Here is a 17,963-nt window from a genome sequence, read left to right as displayed (position 1 = left end):
AGCACTGAAAGAAACCAGATTTATGACCATAGAATCTGTGAAAACAAAAACGACGGAGGTCATGAACATGGTTTCAGAAAATGATTTCCAGCACTGCTTCCAGCAATGGAAGATTCGTATGGAGCGGTGTATCAATAGTGCAGGGGAGTACTTTCAAGGGATAATGTTCGGATTGTACAAAATAACAAATGAAAGATTTTGTAGCAACAGTCTGGTTTTAGCTACATCTTGTATGTATTATAGAGTGGGCTGGAAAGTTATGTAGAAAGCCCGGAAAAAGTCAGTGAGGTGTTTTTTGCAAAATTAGTGGCAATCCTGGTAGAATTAATGAAGAATAAATGGTTTTAAAGATAGATGTTATAATTACAAATGTAAGCATCACCTCCCTCTGTCCATTCAATTTTGGGCTTAATAAAATTGCAGCTCTTACACACTGTGACAGATGCCAGCAAAACAACTTTCAAAAATTCCTGTCCTTTCGAAAAACTAGTGTGATAATCCAAATACTGAAAAATTACATATGCTTTGAATTCCTTCTAGAACATTTGTGGCTAAGAAAACCTGTTTTCCTTTCTAGATATCAAGACAATAGTGAAAATAAGCCACACAAAAATTCAAGAAAATCTAAACAGGTAGAAAATTTCAGAATTTAGTATGTCATAGTGTTTTTTAAAAGGAGAAATTTAAAAAAAATATATTGGCCAGCACAGCTGAAAAAATTATATGTGTGTTATGTTAATGTTGCTCTTTTTGTTCAAGAAATAGTTATTTTACATTCTAAGAACTATATAGGTAATATGATACATTATACTATGAGGTTAATTATACATGTTCATATTTTAATTATTCTTCAGTTCAGGATCAAGGCATTCCACAACAGCCGATAGCCCAGTTCATTTTCCTAGCGAAGTTCTATCCAGAAGATGTTGCTGAGGAATTGGTCCAGGAAGTGACCCAGCACCTATTCTTCCTTCAAGTGAAACAGGCCATCCTCAGCATGGACATATATTGCCCACCTGAGGCATCTGTTCTGCTTGCATCGTACGCTGTTCAGGCAAAGGTACGTTGTTGAATATTTCCTGGTTGTAAATGATAACATATTCTCTCGGGATAATGACCAGAGTTATGGAAAAGTTTCCAAGCTTTTTAGAGCTAACGTCACGTTTATCATCTTCAGGATGGAAGTATAGTGCTGAGCATCATGCAGTACAACACACATTGGTAAGTTACAGTAAGAAATTCCATCCGGAGATGTCGGAGCTGGCAAAACACTCAATCAACAAGGACTACTGACTTGATTTCAGCAACATAGAAATTGCTGTCAAGTCATCCAACTATTGGGACCATCTTAACAAGGAAGCAATAGCATTCATGAGGAAAAGCAAAATCTCAAGCGTGACATGAAGCACAAACTAAACCCAGCTTTGGAAGCGGGAAGCGTAAATCTATTTCATGACACTCTCTTTTCCTCTCTTTCTTCTGTTGGGGGGTGCCACTCTCTCTCCGTGGCAGCCTCCCCCCTCCCCAGTTGTGTGTGTCTCCCCCCCTCTCTCTCTCTCATTTCCTTCCCCTGTTTCTTCTTTTTCTTTCTTTCAGAGAGGGAATGAGTAGTGGGGTCGTGCCCTTGCCTCTTATTGTCTCTCTTATGAAGTTGTTGTTGCAGTTTTCTTCTTTTAGTAAATCAGGGTACACAAACGTTGATTACACTTTTTTTTTTTTAACAAAATCTCAATCGTGACAGGCCCTAACTAATCCTAGCTTGGCTAGTGATTGTCAACCAACAGCATGGATGCATCAGCCATGGCTTCAAATTGGTCCTCCATCTACACCAGGAACCTCTCACCCCAAGTACATATAAACTGGGTTGATGCTCAGAACTGCACTTTTACCCTGTGCTCTCTGTGTGGGCTTGCATACATGTGAGCATGTACACCGATGTGCATAAATTTCATTATAAAAAAAATAAGCATTCCATCAGTTGTTCATACAGAACATGGGATGGTTGCTTAATTACCAATAATTTTATGATTCGATATATCTGTAAATAATGCACTTTCTAATACCTTTTAGTTTTAGGTCCACTTTATGCACATATAGGCTAATCGGAATGGAACCTACAATTTAGCGTGGGATTCTCACCAGTATGTGCCTCCACTGCATATCAAACCATGATTACATGGTGCCAGCATTACCACATTGCCATCAGGACTATTTAATTTTGTATTAATAATTGCATACTTTTTTACAGTATGGTGATTATGACGAAGCAACTTACAAGCCAGGAATGTTAGCTAGCGAAGACCTGTTGCCTCAGAGAGTGATAGACCAATACCAGATGACACCTAAGATGTGGGAAGATAGAATAAAAGTATGGTATGTTTTTAATTGCTCATTGTAGTTCATTACTAGCTTAATTTCATAGTTCAGTACTTGAAAATTACAGCAGATTGCGTCAAATTGGTATAATGTTCATCTCTGAAAGGAAAGTGTCTGGTTGTGATCAACATGAAACTGTGCACAATTGTACAATCTGAGACAGTATGAATTTCATTATTTATACAAACAGCTGTATCGACATAATTACATATTACAATGTTTCAACTGTGTCAGAACGTCATTATTAATCATTAGTGTCATCTGATAATGCTTGTTCACTCGTGCAGTAATTTTTTTCTGACATTTCACTTTCATCATCTGAATCCAAAGAGAAATCTCTTAAATCTAAATATACCGGGTGTTTAATAAATAGTTGAGGGGTTACAAAAATTTATTGCAAGTAAAGTATTGCACTTACATTAATGAAACCAGTCCAGAACGAACAAGGAACGCAAACAGTTTTTTATACACCTACTAATGTTCAATGTGTGCACCACGGGTGATAAGGCACACATCGACACAATAGTCTAGTTCTTGCCACGCTCACATCAACATATGCCTGTCGATAGTGGCTATCACTGTGATGATACATTCCCTTAGGGCTGGGATTTCACGTGGCATCGGTGAGACAAATACCCTGTCTTTGATGAAACCTCACTAAAGAAGTCGCACGGTGTAAGGTCCGGTGATCTTGGGGACCAAAACATTGCACAAGACACTGAGTGATGTGGGTGATTTGAGTGTCGCCTAGCGGCAAGGATATTAACTCGCAGTTTAACGAAACATACACACACACACACAAACTGTTTTGAGTTTCTTGTTCGTTCTGGACTGGTTTCATTAAGTTCAATAGGTGACTTGTAATAAATTGTTGTAACCCCTCAATTATTTATGAAATACCCAGTATTTTGTCTCGTTTATTAATTGTCATTGTAATGTTTTGAACAACAGTACTTTGCCTCCAGAGATATCTGTCTACCTGTAGACCAATTCAGGTCATAGTGAGTTCCTTCATTCATATTAGGCACAGAAATCACAACACTTCCAAAAAATATTTGCTTTTTTTCTGCCAAACACTGAATGCCATCTGATGTATATCACAAAGCAGAATGTGACCTCCAGCAGTGCTGTCTACAGCAAATATGTTAAAATATAGAAATGGATAAGTTTATTTTGCAAGATATTAATTAAGATTTATTTTGTTTCAGGTATGCTGATCACAAAGGCATGTCAAGAGATGAATCAGAAATGGAGTACTTAAAAATTGCTCAAGATCTGGATATGTATGGTGTAAATTACTTTCCAATTAGTGTAAGTATTTCAGTACAACATTGGCTTATCTTAAAATAACATTGTTTTACAGACTCATATACTTGTAATAATTCAGTTGCTATGCTATCCATGCACATTGAGTGGTTAAATAACAAACTTGTCACATAAGGTTCTATTGAGGTTTGAGGCATTGTCTGGCATGACTATTCCTGTGTGTATTAATTTATAAGTTTTATCTGATCAGCATTCGCATCACAATTAGCCTAAAATAAAGGCAGAAAAATGCCATAAAATGAGAAAATGCAAATAGTTTTAACGGTATTTGCGAGAATCCTTGTCAGCAATCTTTGATAAAGTTCTATAGAATACATAGGATGCAACAATTGTCTTTTGACTTCTGTCATGTGTGTGAAAAAATGAGTGTGTGTGTAAATTTCTTTTTGTGTGGATTATGTGCCCTGCCTCATTTTCTTTCTGGCACACCTGTTTACCTCTTAGGACAAATAAATTGGTTGGTAATAGAATATAAGTATTTTGGTTTGCATAAGTGACTAACTTTGTAATTTTATTGGGAGGCTCATGGTTCAAGTCCTAGAAGGACATATTACAGTGGTTCAGATCTCACTTTAAGCATGGTCTTGGTTAGCCTGCTTCTACATAAAATGTACCAAAAAAATGTGCAGCAGTGCTGTTACTGTGGAAATAGTTTATAGTTTCTTGTGCTGTTCCTAGCTCTTATATTTTTATTCATTTTTGAACCTTTTAACATGCATTTTCGATTATTGTTTCAAAGTTTGATTTAGTTAACTACCTCATTTTTGCTTCATAATAATAAACGTATGTGAAAAAAACGAACATTTTTTACTGGTTCTGCAAAGTGATTGTCCTATCGAAAGCAACATGAGTACTGATTTACAGTGATTTGAAAATTAGCATGTTAGTATTTTTCATTCCATTTCTGCTTCCAGAACAAGCAAGAGACTGATTTGTGGCTGGGTGTCACGGCACTTGGCTTAAACATTTACCTAAAGGAAAATAAATTGCAGCCCAAGACAGCTTTCATGTGGTCGGAAATACGGAACATAAGTTTCGACGACAAGAAGTTTGTCATCAAACCCGTGGACAAATCTTCGCCAAATTTTGTTTTCTTTTCAAAGAAGGTTCGGATGAATAAGCTGGTAAGAAAGTGTTGTGTCTGTGTAGAAAATTTTTTATTTTTAGTACAGTATCAGAAACTTTCACAACCATCACATTACATCAGAATAAACAACTTTACTTAGTAATGTTTGCCCATTATGGCCTTATTTTGATGCCACCTTGGAAAAACTTATTTTTCTGTGGTGGTCTAGTCAGCTCCAGGGCTGACTCACCCTAGGATCAACAGATACCTGGTGGGTAAAGGTGGCCAGAGCATGGTGCTGATTAAATCATCTCCAAAGTGGCCGAGATCGAGAAAGGGTGGGGCCCTACCCTTGCATCCCCTTAATGTGTCTTCATGGCATGGTGCTATGTGCATGGGGATCTTGAACTTGCCTTCTACTAGGGATGGGCCGATATGAAATTTTGACCGATACCAATAAAGTACCGAAATAAAATTTGCCGATACCGATAACCGATATTCTACCGATCCGATATAAAATTCGAAATGGTCCTTGAAGAACCTGAAAGGTTCATTGACCTCCTTAATAAATGTGTGTTTGAAGGTGACTGCAGTGAAAGAGAAATTGCATATTTAGACATTTACTTTTTTAGAAATTAGGGCATGACGATTATCCATAAAAATTACAACAAAATGGCAGAATTTTGCACTAAATTATCAGATATTTATTGATACAAGGGTTGATCAAATGAAAAGGTACAAAACGACACTGTCGGTGTAAATGAATACTTTATTCAAAGTATCCTCCATAGGCCTGAGCACATTGATCCCATTGATGAACGAGCCGAATGATTCCTTTTTCCCAGAATTCCTTTGGCCGTGACGCGACCCAGTCCTTCACAGCATCCTTGAGTTCATCGTCCGAGGTGAAGCGCTTTCCTTTGAGATGCTTTTTCAAGAGACCAAACACATGGAATTCACAGGGGGATAAGTCCGGACTGTAGGGTGGATGGTCTAGCTGCTCCCACTTGAACCTGGCCAGTTCCGCGTGTGTGACCCTGGAGACGTGTGGACGTGCGTTATCATGGAGCAGAACCACACCCTCCGTGACAGGCCCGGCACACAGTCTTCCCCGTAAACTTTCACCATCCGGCGATGAATATCGGCCAGTTTAACATCTTCCGCTGTCAGAAAACGGATAACGCCTCGCTGCTCCTCAACAGTCGAATTTGCCAATGTTAACGCCATCCTGTCCGAACACGCACTGCCACGTCACTTGGACGGCGCTCTGTTTCGGAGCCTCTGCTCTCTCCTGCGCATGCGTGATCCCCTGCATGCTCCGATGCCACGTGGCGACTCCAATCGCACCCCTACATATCACGCTACGTTCTCCCATCGCGGCATCGGTATTATATAAACGATTCCGTTGTTACGACGTTTAGTACCTTTTCATTTGATCAACCCTTGTATATCGGATTGGTAAAATAATCTGTAATTTTACCGATACACCGATATGCCTATATCCGCCGATACTGATAGATTACCGATTAATCGATCCCATCCCTACCTTCTACTATATATGTATGCAGTCATGAACTGCAGAATCATGGTTGCCACTGTCTTATTTTTCAGAGGATTCTTTTATTGTACCATGAAATTAGTTTTTGTTACTGTCAAATTAAGATCTCTCAAGAAATTGACATAGTGGTGTTTTCTTTTCAGATTTTAGATCTTTGCATTGTTAATCATGATTTGTTCATGAGGCGCAGAAAGCCAGACTCCATGGAAGTTCAACAAATGAAAGCTCAAGCCAAAGAGGAAAAGCTAAGGTAATGAGCAGTAAATATTTTAGTGCAGTGTATACTTGTGTTGGAATCAATTTCTATGTAAATTTATTGTGAAATTGTCGTTGGTTCATTCATTTTAATGCATGTGGTTACCTGAAACCTGATTCCAAATTACTACCAGACCTTCCCAATGGTTTAGTGGTAGTGCTGTCACCTTATTTTCAAGGCATTCGGGGTTCAATCCCTGCTGGAGGCACATAGTCGTCCAGATAGCATTTCAAGCTGTAGGTCCAATCCTGATTTTCCTATCTGTGCATAAAGTAGACTTTAAAAGGCAAGGCACTACCATCAAGTCTGGTAATAAGAAACCTGCCTACTCTTTTCTGTTTGCAATGAATATAGTGGGATCCATGAGTATTACCATTCAAATTGTCCATGACTATTTTCATTAATTTTTATCTTACATCCTATGTGTTTTTAAGCGATGGATTTTTATATATGCTGATGCAGAAGTTGTCAAAAGCTTGTTTTGAGTTTTCTTTTAATTCTTGAAGCTCTTATTGGGTGGAATAAAATGCATGAACATGGTGATGAACAATTTGCACGGTAATACTCATGGATCCCACTGTACAGGAGATGTCCTCCCCCAACTTCTTCAAAGAACTGTTTTACCCTATGTGTAAATTTTTATCCTGATTTCAATGCAAACAGAACAACATACTTTCCCACCTTTAATGCACAGCATTAATTGATTTGTATTGAATCCATATCCGTACTTTGGTAATTTGCACCCTTCATAAGATTTGTGTATTTGGTGCATATAATAGAAAATGATAATACTAAAATAATTTCCATCCCTTATGTGTTGATTGAAATAGAATATTTTTATTGTGATTGAGATGTTTCTACAGGTAGTTGTATAAAATTATATATAATAATGGGCTTTATAATTATTTGACAAGGAGACTGAAGCTAGAATAATTATAATTAATGTGACAATGTGCCCTTATTCAAATAACATGAGAATTACAAGACCATGCATACAACACAAAAACATTCGAAAATATAGCAGTTGTTTTAAATGATTGGAGTGCTGTGGAAAAATGTAAATTTCATGCCAAAAGTGTAATATACACACAAATTTGAATCATCAATCTTTGAAGTTTATTAATATGGCAAAATACATTCTATGTCCTTCATGTTTGAATATATTTTACAATTGTCTAATTAAAAAAGTTTTTTATAATGAGCACCAAATGTTCTGAAATGTTTCCCCCTTGAATAGTTTCAAATGCATTGCTGGTTTCCATGTAATTCATGCTTGATTATTATTTTTACAAGAACGGTTATGATATATTTGAATAGTCGTGAAACATTTTAATACCTGATTAAATGAAATACTCCAGAAGTGAATTGTCTTTTGTTTCGAAGGAGGCAGATAGAACGAAACAAGCTAGCAAGGGAGAAGCAGCTACGGGAGGCAGCTGAACGGGAGAAGGCAGCCATGGAGCAGAGGCTGCAGCAGTACCAAGAGGAAATTCGCTTAGCGAATGAAGCTCTGGTAGGCATTTATGGAACTAACATCCAGCACTGGTTCTTTTAGACATTAAATACATCATAACACTTACGCTTTGTTGGTGTTTCTCACGTATAAATTTTTCCACTGTCTCATTTGTCCAGGTGTCAAGCTGATATTTCTTCCTTTCCTTTCTTTTTTCTATATTTTTCTTTTATTATGTCTGATTTTTATTTTGTATTATAATATCCCAAATGAAATACTTGTTTTTTGATTTTATAACAACACTAAAATATGTAATTAACTTACTGATTATTAGCATTCTTCTTAAAGGTTCTCATAACAACTTTTTGTAGATGCAAAATTATCTAACACAGTTATTTTTCATACTATGGGAATAAGAGATGCAGTAATAGATAATACAGGTACTTACGTTTTCCGCGAAGCTCTGTTAAGTAATTTTCTATTAATTTTGGTAGCCACCATCCTCGTTGGAATTTGTTGTGTCGTTGCTTGACGCATTTCTGCTGTTTCTTCGTAAATCATTGCTAGGTGTGCTGTTGTCGGCTGTATGTCTGCGAATGTGTTAGTCTGCTGTTCACCGTGTTAATTTGTGCAGTACGGGGAAGCCAAGCATGGTGTGCCTGACCACTGCCTATGTTGAGTTTGTGGTTGTAGTGCATGATGGCATGTGTTTCTTTGATTTTTCTGTCTATGAGAGTGTGTGCCTTGTATTTTACATGTACTTTTTCGATTTTATGGTTGTGGAATTTGATATGTTTTGCAAGTCCAGTGGTGGAAGAAACAGCATAAATGAGCTAGCAACGAGACAACGAATTCCAATGAGGATGGTGGCAGTGGCTACCGAAATTAATAGAAAATTTCTTAAAACAGCTTCGCGGAAAACATAAGAACCTGTATTACAGTTATGTTTAGTGGTTATTTATTATTTTATTATATCTGCAACATGTCGTCCTGGTTTGCCAGAACTTTTTCAAGCTACACTAAGATATACATACAACACAACCTCACATGGCTAGTCACTCCACATAAAAATCACTGTGTTAGATGATTATTAGCGATAGGCCAGTGTAAAATTACATTACAAAATGTTTCCAGAAAAATGTGAGTGGTTTATTAACCTCCTCAGCAACAAGGATACCAATAGGGTTTTGCCATAGAAACAGCTCGTATTTAAATATTTGCAAAAAAAAAAACAACAACATGAATTATGCATAAATCAATGAAAATAATAAGTAAATGGCAGAATTTTGCTTTTTATGGAAATACTCTCTTCTTTTGTTGTTTTCCATGCATTGCACTGTGGCATGAAGTCCCATGCAGGGTGTGGAGGTGATCTGCATTTACCCTCCAGGGTTTGAGCCAGGTACCCCAGAGTCACTAGTGCAGGGGCATTGTTGAATTCCCACCACCTGAGGTCGTCTGCCCTGCGTCTCCCGTGTGGCAGTTAGATGCCCTACTGACTGACTGACGGACAATGACTAACGTATATCTGATGGTTGGTGTTAGAAGTAACATTGCCTGGACTTCCATCTGCTGTGTGTCTGAAGTGATGCGCTGTTGGTGATTTGACTTTTTGCAGATCTCTGCAACTGTCGCTCGTGCTCTGGACGGAGAATGGACCAAGACCAGACCGAGATTTTTATGGTGCTGAGAAGGACGAAATTTTGAATTTAGGGCTATAACATTTTTTGTAAATTTGCTGCTGGAGCTGTCATTTTGGTCCTTCTTTTCAACTCCTGGAGTTGATCGGTGTTTATGGGCAGGTACTTTTAGAAGTCTCCATCCGCTATTACGTCCAGAAAGGTTTTCATCACAATTTGGAGTTTCTAGTTATTGTTGTCTCTTTGCTGTAGTAGGGCTTGTTGAATATGGTGATTAAATTTCAACCAATATGTCTGTATTTACTCAGCTCTACTATTCATATTAAGATTAGATTGATAAATCTGAGTAATTGTACTATGTCTATATTGACCAGTACAGATACAGCACCTATAAGTCTTTCTTGTCACTATTTTTTATTAAAGTGTTATTTTCAGCAGGTGAAACTGTATTGAGCCTCTGTAATTTTTTTCCAACAATAAATGCCATTCTGCATGTTTTTCACATATTTTTGTTAAAATATTGAATTATGTTTCGCTATGCACAAGTTAATATTTGCATTTCTTTACATTGATGTGTGTTCACAGGAATGCACTTTCATACATTTATCTTCGTGACAGTTTAGTAATTTTTCCCCCTTTTCTGAATTCAGAGGCGATCTGAGGAGACTGCCGACTTGCTGGCAGAGAAATCTCGGGTGGCTGAAGAAGAAGCCATGTTACTTAACCAAAAAGCAGCGGAAGCAGAGCAAGAAATCACTCGAATTAGACTTAGTGCCATGAAGGTAGGTACATAGTGCCTGATTTACTGCATACCAGTTACCATACCGCTGCAATGCACACATTTATATTTTAAAAAATTGTTTTTTGAAGCACAAATGTTTGCATGTAATTATAGGCAGTAAAATCTTGTAAAATCGGCTCCAAAAACTATGGAAGTAGTCACAATGAAATAAAAGATGCAACAAAGTATTCCATGAATATGAACTTCATAATCTCACACTTATTGACATGAATTTTTATATTCTATTGTATTTTTCATATTGTTGCATTGCTTTTCTGTTAATTTTGGCTAATCGCTACAATGATGTTTGTTGGTAGTTAGCTAAAACTGATGAAGGGACACTCAAGACAAGAGATTACTTTCTACCGTCTACTATGGAGAGACACACAGTAGAAAGGTGCTAGAATACTAGAAGAGGGATTTTTGTGCAAGATTATGCAAATTAGGCACTATAAAAATGCATTTTTAGGCTTGAATCAAAAATCTTCACCCTAGACATTACTGCTTAAGGCTGTGCTGATAAGACTGATATTACCAACTTCCATATCAATTGTAATGGCAATAAATATATTTAAGTGAACACATATATATTGTTATACATTCTGTCAGATAAATACCGGGAATTGTTCATTTAAGAAGCCCGTGTAAAAGGTATGTTTTTTTTTCTTGCTGCAAGTTGGTACCAATGTACCTAATTATCACGTAGAGTTTTGACACGATCTGTCGACCAGTTTGTTTACAGCTGTTGTTTAAGTTAGTTGACCTGCTCTGCTATTTTGTAATGGATAAAAATATCGAACAAAGAGTTTGCCTCAAATTTTGTTGCCAACAGAATTTCTTGTGCTGAATCATTGAAAATGTTGGAGAAGGCCTACGGTGAGGCAACTTTATCGAAAACACGAGAATTCAAGTGGTACAAAACTTTCAAGGAAGGACGAGAAGTGATTAAAGAATTGCCTTGTTCCGGTCAACCTTCAACATCTTGGGCTGACGAAAACATCAACAAAGTAAAGGAATGGTAATGGAAAATTGTCATTCAAGCTTAAGGGAAATGGCTCAGGATCTGTACATGTCTCACGAATCCGTTCGCACCATTTTAGTTGATGTTTCGGGCATGAGACATACCGTGGCACAGCTTGATCCAAAAGAGCTCAATTTTCTTCAAAAAGATCACCACAAACAGTTTGCTGAAGACGTGCTTGAACGAGCCAATTCGGAACCTACATTCATGAAATGCATCATAACATGTGACAAGACGTGGGTTTATGAGTTTGAAATGCAAACCAGCAAACAAGCTTCGGAATGGAGCTTTGATAACAACCTGAAACCGAAAAAACCACGTCAAGTCACTCGAAAATTAGTCATTCCTTCTGGAGGGACAAACAGTCAACAAACACTATTATCTATGGAGGTTGTTCACTTTACATCCAACCATTTTTGATTCGGTGCTGCCACCTGGCATATCATGCTGGAACTATGGGTCTGCTGGCGGGAGTATTGTTGTGTCTGACCTTGTAGGTGCGTGAGTGTTGGTAGTGATGGTGGTCAACCGTGGTGGGCTTGTAGGTGGATGAATGAGAGAGTTGGCGGGAGGCTTCCACCACATAGTCTGAAGAGTTCATGACTACTGTGGTGGACCCTTTGTCGGCAGGGAGGATTTTGATGTCTGGGTTGTTGCGGAGGGATCGGAGGGCTTGGTGCTGGGTTGGGGTTAGATTGTGGTGGGAAGAGGAGTTTTGGAGATATGCACTGTCGGAAACATTGTTGACAACAGAGGTGATGTATCTTTTGAGAGGGTGGTTGTTGGGAAGAGTGGGGGATCATAGGGGGAGGGGGGCAGAACTGAAAGAGACTGGGATATATGTCTGAGGGATTGACATTGGAGGGGGGATTCTTGGCCCAAAAATACTTCCACTTAAGTCTGCGGGCAAAAGTTTGGATGTCAAATAATAGCCGGAAATTGTTTGGGGTGGTGGCGGGAAAGAAGGTGAGCCCTTTAGAAAGGACGTCAATTTCGGTGGTGGTGAGGTTGTGACTGGAAAGGTTCAAGAAGGAGGTGCAGTCAGTGGGTGGTTGTGGGTGAGGATTGTCAATCTGCTGAGGTCATTTTTTGTCCAAGGACTGGTGCTCTTCTGTGGTGTGGTGGGGGTGGAGTGGGTAGAGGCAGGGGTGGGTGAGGAAGTAAGGGACATGTCGATTGTTGTGGTGGGAGGGGAGGGGGCATCCTGCATTCAGGGCTTGTCGGCAGAGAATTGATAGCTTCTCCGATGACAGTGTGACCTAGGTCACAAAATATCAACATATTTCTTTTCCTGTAGTAAGTGTTTACGGTCTCCTTCATCATTTGTATTTATCTGCCCTTCTGGCACCTTTTCTCATCCTATTCCTGTTTTTTACCTATCTCGAAATATATATATATATATATATACAGGAATAGGGTTAGAAATGGTGCCAGAAGGGCGGATAAATACAAATAATGAAGGAGACAGTAAACACTTACCACACGAATAGAAATAATTCAATATTTCGCGATCTGAGTCGCATTTTCAAGAAGGTAGATGAAAGATCGACGACACTGTGAGTAGAGGCACAGAATACTGACCGTAGCGTCTCTACGGTCAGTGTTGCCAGAAACAGTTGAAAGGAAACACGAAATACTTTAGCCAGTGTTTACTGTAAGGTGGGTGGGTAGTTTCGGGGAGGAGAGGAAAGAGTTACTGGTTGGCTAGGTTGAGTCCGGGGGGTATAGTGGCGTGCATGCCTGCTATATAGGCCCTTTCCCATCGCCTGCGGAAAGATGTGTCAGAGCGGGGGGGTAAAAGGTGGATGATGGCAACACGGAAGCAGTTATTGAAGGTGGTGTTATGGCTGTTGGTGTGGATGGCAACTGTGAAATCGGAGTTTTGGGTGGAGGAACGGTGATTATTTATCCTTAGATTCAAGGGGGTGGAGGTTTCACCTAGGTAGAAGTTGCCGCAGATTTGACAGATGAGGGTGTAAATTAGATTGGATGAGTGGCAGGTGCCCTTAGGGTGAAGGGTGAACTCACCTGCCGCTGTAGGGATCAGGAGGGTGGGGGAGGTGATGAGTATGGGGCAGGTCTTGCATCTGGGTTTGTTGCACCTGTGGGCTGGGGGAAGGGGTGCGGAAGGGGTGGGGGTGTTTCGGACCAAGATGTTTTGGAGGTTGGGGGGGCGACGGAAGACGACCCTAGGTTTTTCCCGAAAGATGTCTCTGGTCTCGGGATCACTGTGCAGGATGGGGAGGAGGGAGTGGAGGGTATGTCTGATTTTCGTAATGTGAGGGTGGTATTGGGTGATCAGAGTTGGAGGGTTGGTTTTGGGTTGTTTGGTGCGGTTGTGGGAGTTAGCTCTAGTGATTTGTTTGTTGATGAGGGTGGAGGGGTAGCCACGGTTGGTTAGGGCTTGGTGCAGGCGTAGGTTGTAGTTTTGGCGGGATGAGGGGGATGAGTTGAGGCGCTGGCCTCTGAGGGCAAGGGAAAATGGGATGGCTTTTTTGGTGTGGTAGGGGTGTGAGCTGGAGTAGTGGAGATACTGGAGGTGGTTGGTTGGTTTGATATGTATGGATGTTTCCAAGTGGTCTCCCGCAATGTGGATGTCCACATCGAGGAAGGTCACTTGGTCTTTGGAGTGGAACCAGGTGAATTTGAGGGTGGTGAACTCATTTAGTCGGTTTAGGAATGTTGTGAGGGAGGGTTCGCCATGTGTCCAGAGGAGAAAAATGTCATCAATGAATCTTAGCCAGAGGAGTGGTTTCAGTTGCTGGGAGTCAAGGAATTCCTGTTCTAGCCTGCCCATGAACAGGTTGGCATAAGAGGGGGCCATGCGGGTACCCATAGCTGTGCCACCCACCTTACAGTAAACACTGGCTAAAGTATTTCGTGTTTCCTTTCAACTGTTTCTGGCAACACTGACCGTAGAGACGCTACGGTCAGTATTCTGTGCCTCTACTCACAGTGTCGTCGATCTTTCATCTACCTTCTTGAAAATGCGACTCAGATCGCGAAATATTGAATTATTTCTATTCGTGTGGTAAGTGTTTACTGTCTCCTTCATTATTTGTATATATATATATATATATATATATATATAGCCCAAAAGGGCTAAATAAAAATCAAAAAAGGAGAAAGGAAACACTCACCGGACAGTGGAAAAATTCAGAATTTTCGATAATTTAGTAGCATCTTCGGTGTGAAAAGAAAGAGACTGAACCGGAAGTTGGGGCCCTGCAGAGTTGCCAGGTCACCATCGAAGAAGAATCGGTACATAGAACGAAAAAAACACTGTTTCGTCAACAGGCTTGTCGAAAACTGTGAGTGTGTGGGATGGGTTGTTTTGGGAGGGTGGGATGAGATGGGTTGGGAGAGAGGGTGGGGTGAGGTGGGGACGTTACGGGTGGCCTTGTTCAGGCCAGGTGGAGTGGTTGCACTCACGGCCGATATATAGGCCCTCTCCCATCTTTTGTGAACAGAGGTGTTGGCTGGTTGGGGTAGGAGATGGATGATCGCTACCCGAAAGCAGTCGTTGAAACGGATGTTGTGGTGGTTGGTGTGGACGGCGACAGTGAAGTCCAGGTTGTGGGTGGAGGAGTGGTGGTTATTGATGCGGAGGTTGAGGGCCATTGATGTTTCCCCCAGGTAAAAATCACCACAGATGTTGCAGGTGAGGATGTAGATAAGGTTTGAGGCATGGCAGGTCCCTTTGGGATGGAGGGTAAATTTGCCAGTGGCCGTGTGCACCTGGAGGGTGTGAGAGGTAATGAGGATGGGACAGGTTTTGCACCTAGGGTGGTTGCATTTATGGGCAGGGGGGTGTTGGTTGTGTGGTGACGGAGAGTTGTTTGAATTAGAATTTTGAACACATTGGCATCACACAGACTATTTAAATATATTTGTGTGGGTGGTGAGAGGTGGTAATAAGTAATGTTAAAATAGAGAAAACATCTGCTTGTAGCCTTGAATTCTCAGGAATTATACTTGAATTTTATCATGTTCCTAGAGTAGCCATCCTGTAACAGTTAGTTATCAATAATGAGCATCAGCATTAGCTCAGCCATACCTTGATTATTTAATTCTAAAAGCTAAGACATTGCATTTGCTCATTCCCTAACTGCATTTGTTTTATTTGTGCTACAGACTGAAGAGGAGAAGGTGCATCTTGAGCGGAAGACTCGAGAAGCGGAGTTGCTGACTGCTCGCCTGGTGGAGGAGTCCGAGAGGAGAGCAGCGGAAGCGGATCGTTTGAAAGATGAGCTCTTGAGGGCTCGTCTTGCCGAGAAGCAAGCTAAAGAAAAGTTACTGGAGTTCCTATCACGTAATGCATATACGAATGTTACGGTAAGCAGTTACATAATTGTATTTTTGAAACATCATTTCCAACTTATCCTACTTCCTTTTCTGGGCATTAATCCAGATAACAAGTCTGCTTCACTTCAGTTGTAACTTGCTGCACTATGCTGAGTACCATCTTGAATGATGATGTAGGCACTGTTGATGTAATTGCATCTGGGGAAGGCAGTCCTTTCAAATGTCATTTTTCCGTTCCCGGTAAATCATATAGTGTCAGCACACCATGCAGTCAAATGAGTAACTACCTTTCTGATTCAATTGATGGTTCCTAAACACCTGGAGAACCTGGAAATCTCAGGAAAAATCATTAAATTGTTTAAGTTGAAATACATCTGAAGAGCTAGAATATGCTCTGCCTGTTAATAATAATTGAAACTAATAATTATTGCCTTGTAATCAATGTAATCGATACCCGGTGGAAGCACATATTGGTGCAGATTCCACTTTAAACTGTAGGTTCAGTCCCAATTTGCCTTTCTGTGCATAGAGTGTACTTAAAACTTATAATTACATTTACAACTTTAGTAACTTGCTTTACACAAGCTACTTTGAAGATATTGGCTTGAGACTTGTGTGTTTATTTTGTAACAGACTAGTTAATGTTGTGTTAATTTATAAACTTGTTTTTGGCAAAAGCATGAACAGTGCCAACAGTTCAAAAAAATATTTAACTATTGTAAAAAGCTCTAACCTAAGTCCTCAATTATGTCTGCAGAGATATCATTTTATTCTTGAATTAATTTTCTTATTGGTATCGGAAGTGGACTAACATGAAAGTTTTGTTCTTCCCAATATACTAGTGTTACAAAATTAACTGATAAGGATAACAGATATTCTACTGATACAATACAAAGTTACAAATATTTCTTGAAGAACATGATTAATTCATTTGCCTCTTTAATTAATGTATTAAGCGATTGCAATGGTTGTGCTTTTGAAAAACTAACTGTGTGTTAAACATTTACTTTACAAAACGTGGCATATGAATTGTATGTTTTTATTCAAATAGTAGTAACAAAATGGCACAATATTGCACGAAATTGCAGGCTATTTATAAGTATACTTAATATAATGGTAATGTGCGAATTACTCACAATTAAATACAAACTTTAGGCTAAAAAAGACTAAAAATCGGCAACTTACGTGTGTGAGTATGAGATTTTTTTCGTACTACGTTTCGGAGGTTGCACTACCTCCTTCTTCAGGCTAAAACGGAGTTATTCAGACACCTGACATGGTGCCTCGTCGTGAAAGTGAAGGTTAAGGATTTAGGTTAAAAAGTTGCTTGAAGGACACTTTCTAAAAAAGAATATAAGTTACACATCTAAAACCGCGCAAAACTATAAAAACAAAAGAACATCCAAGGCTGAAGTTAGTGAACTGCTGACCAATGCTCAGGGTAGACGAATCGTCTACCCTGAGCATTGGTCAGCAGTTCACTAACTTCAGCCTTGGATGTTCTTTTGTTTTTATAGTTTTGCGCGGTTTTAGATGTGTAACTTATATTCTTTTTTAGAAAGTGTCCTTCAAGCAACTTTTTAACCTAAATCCTTAACCTTCACTTTCACGACGAGGCACCATGTCAGGTGTCTGAATAACTCCGTTTTAGCCTGAAGAAGGAGGTAGTGCAACCTCCGAAACGTAGTACGAAAAAAATCTCATACTCACACACGTAAGTTGCCGATTTTTAGTCTTTTTTAGCCTAAAGTTTGTATTTGGAAGTATACTTAATTGGTAAATTGACCGTAATATCAGTCAAATCCCCTAGAGTACCAATTAACCTGTCCCATCTCTAATAATAATTATATAGAATGTGAGGATGATATGGTTATAAGGAGAAATGGAGAAGGCCATTGTAACATTTATTTAAAATAATAACATACTGTGTATTGAATACTGGAAAAAATTGAGAATTGTGGAAAACTCGTGGAAAATACAAGTAGAGTTCATGTTGGAACCCCGTAATCCCTCCTACTTTCTTTTTCAACTTCATTTGGTCTGATATGATTTTAAAGTTAATGAATGTGATGTTTTTAGTATTAAATATTGAATAAAATGGCAGAAAACTTTTGGCCCTGTTGGTAATGCAGTAAGGCTCAAGTCATAAAAAAATCATCATGAAATGATAATCTCCTCAAC

At 39.3% G+C, this 17,963-nt stretch overlaps 1 protein-coding gene across 1 annotated transcript in view; it reads left to right on the top strand.

The window, feature by feature from the left end:
* Mer (ezrin/radixin/moesin family protein merlin) overlaps positions 1–17,963 on the top strand; it is a 40,831-nt gene that overhangs the window by 12,432 nt on the left and 10,436 nt on the right. Inside the window, exons 3-10 of the mRNA XM_083140268.1 lie at positions 855–1,060; positions 2,249–2,373; positions 3,585–3,687; positions 4,617–4,826; positions 6,470–6,576; positions 7,966–8,095; positions 10,326–10,457; positions 15,612–15,812. Coding sequence (XP_082996394.1) covers positions 855–1,060; positions 2,249–2,373; positions 3,585–3,687; positions 4,617–4,826; positions 6,470–6,576; positions 7,966–8,095; positions 10,326–10,457; positions 15,612–15,812 — 1,214 coding nt within the window. The remainder of the gene's footprint in view (positions 1–854; positions 1,061–2,248; positions 2,374–3,584; positions 3,688–4,616; positions 4,827–6,469; positions 6,577–7,965; positions 8,096–10,325; positions 10,458–15,611; positions 15,813–17,963) is intronic.

The sequence above is a fragment of the Lepisma saccharinum genome, chromosome 18, assembly GCF_977018435.1.
Source record: "Lepisma saccharinum chromosome 18, izLepSacc3.1, whole genome shotgun sequence".
Taxonomy (NCBI): Eukaryota; Metazoa; Arthropoda; class Insecta; order Zygentoma; family Lepismatidae; genus Lepisma; species Lepisma saccharinum.
Note: the sequence above shows the minus strand (reverse complement) of the source record. Positions and strands in the feature narration are given on the sequence as shown.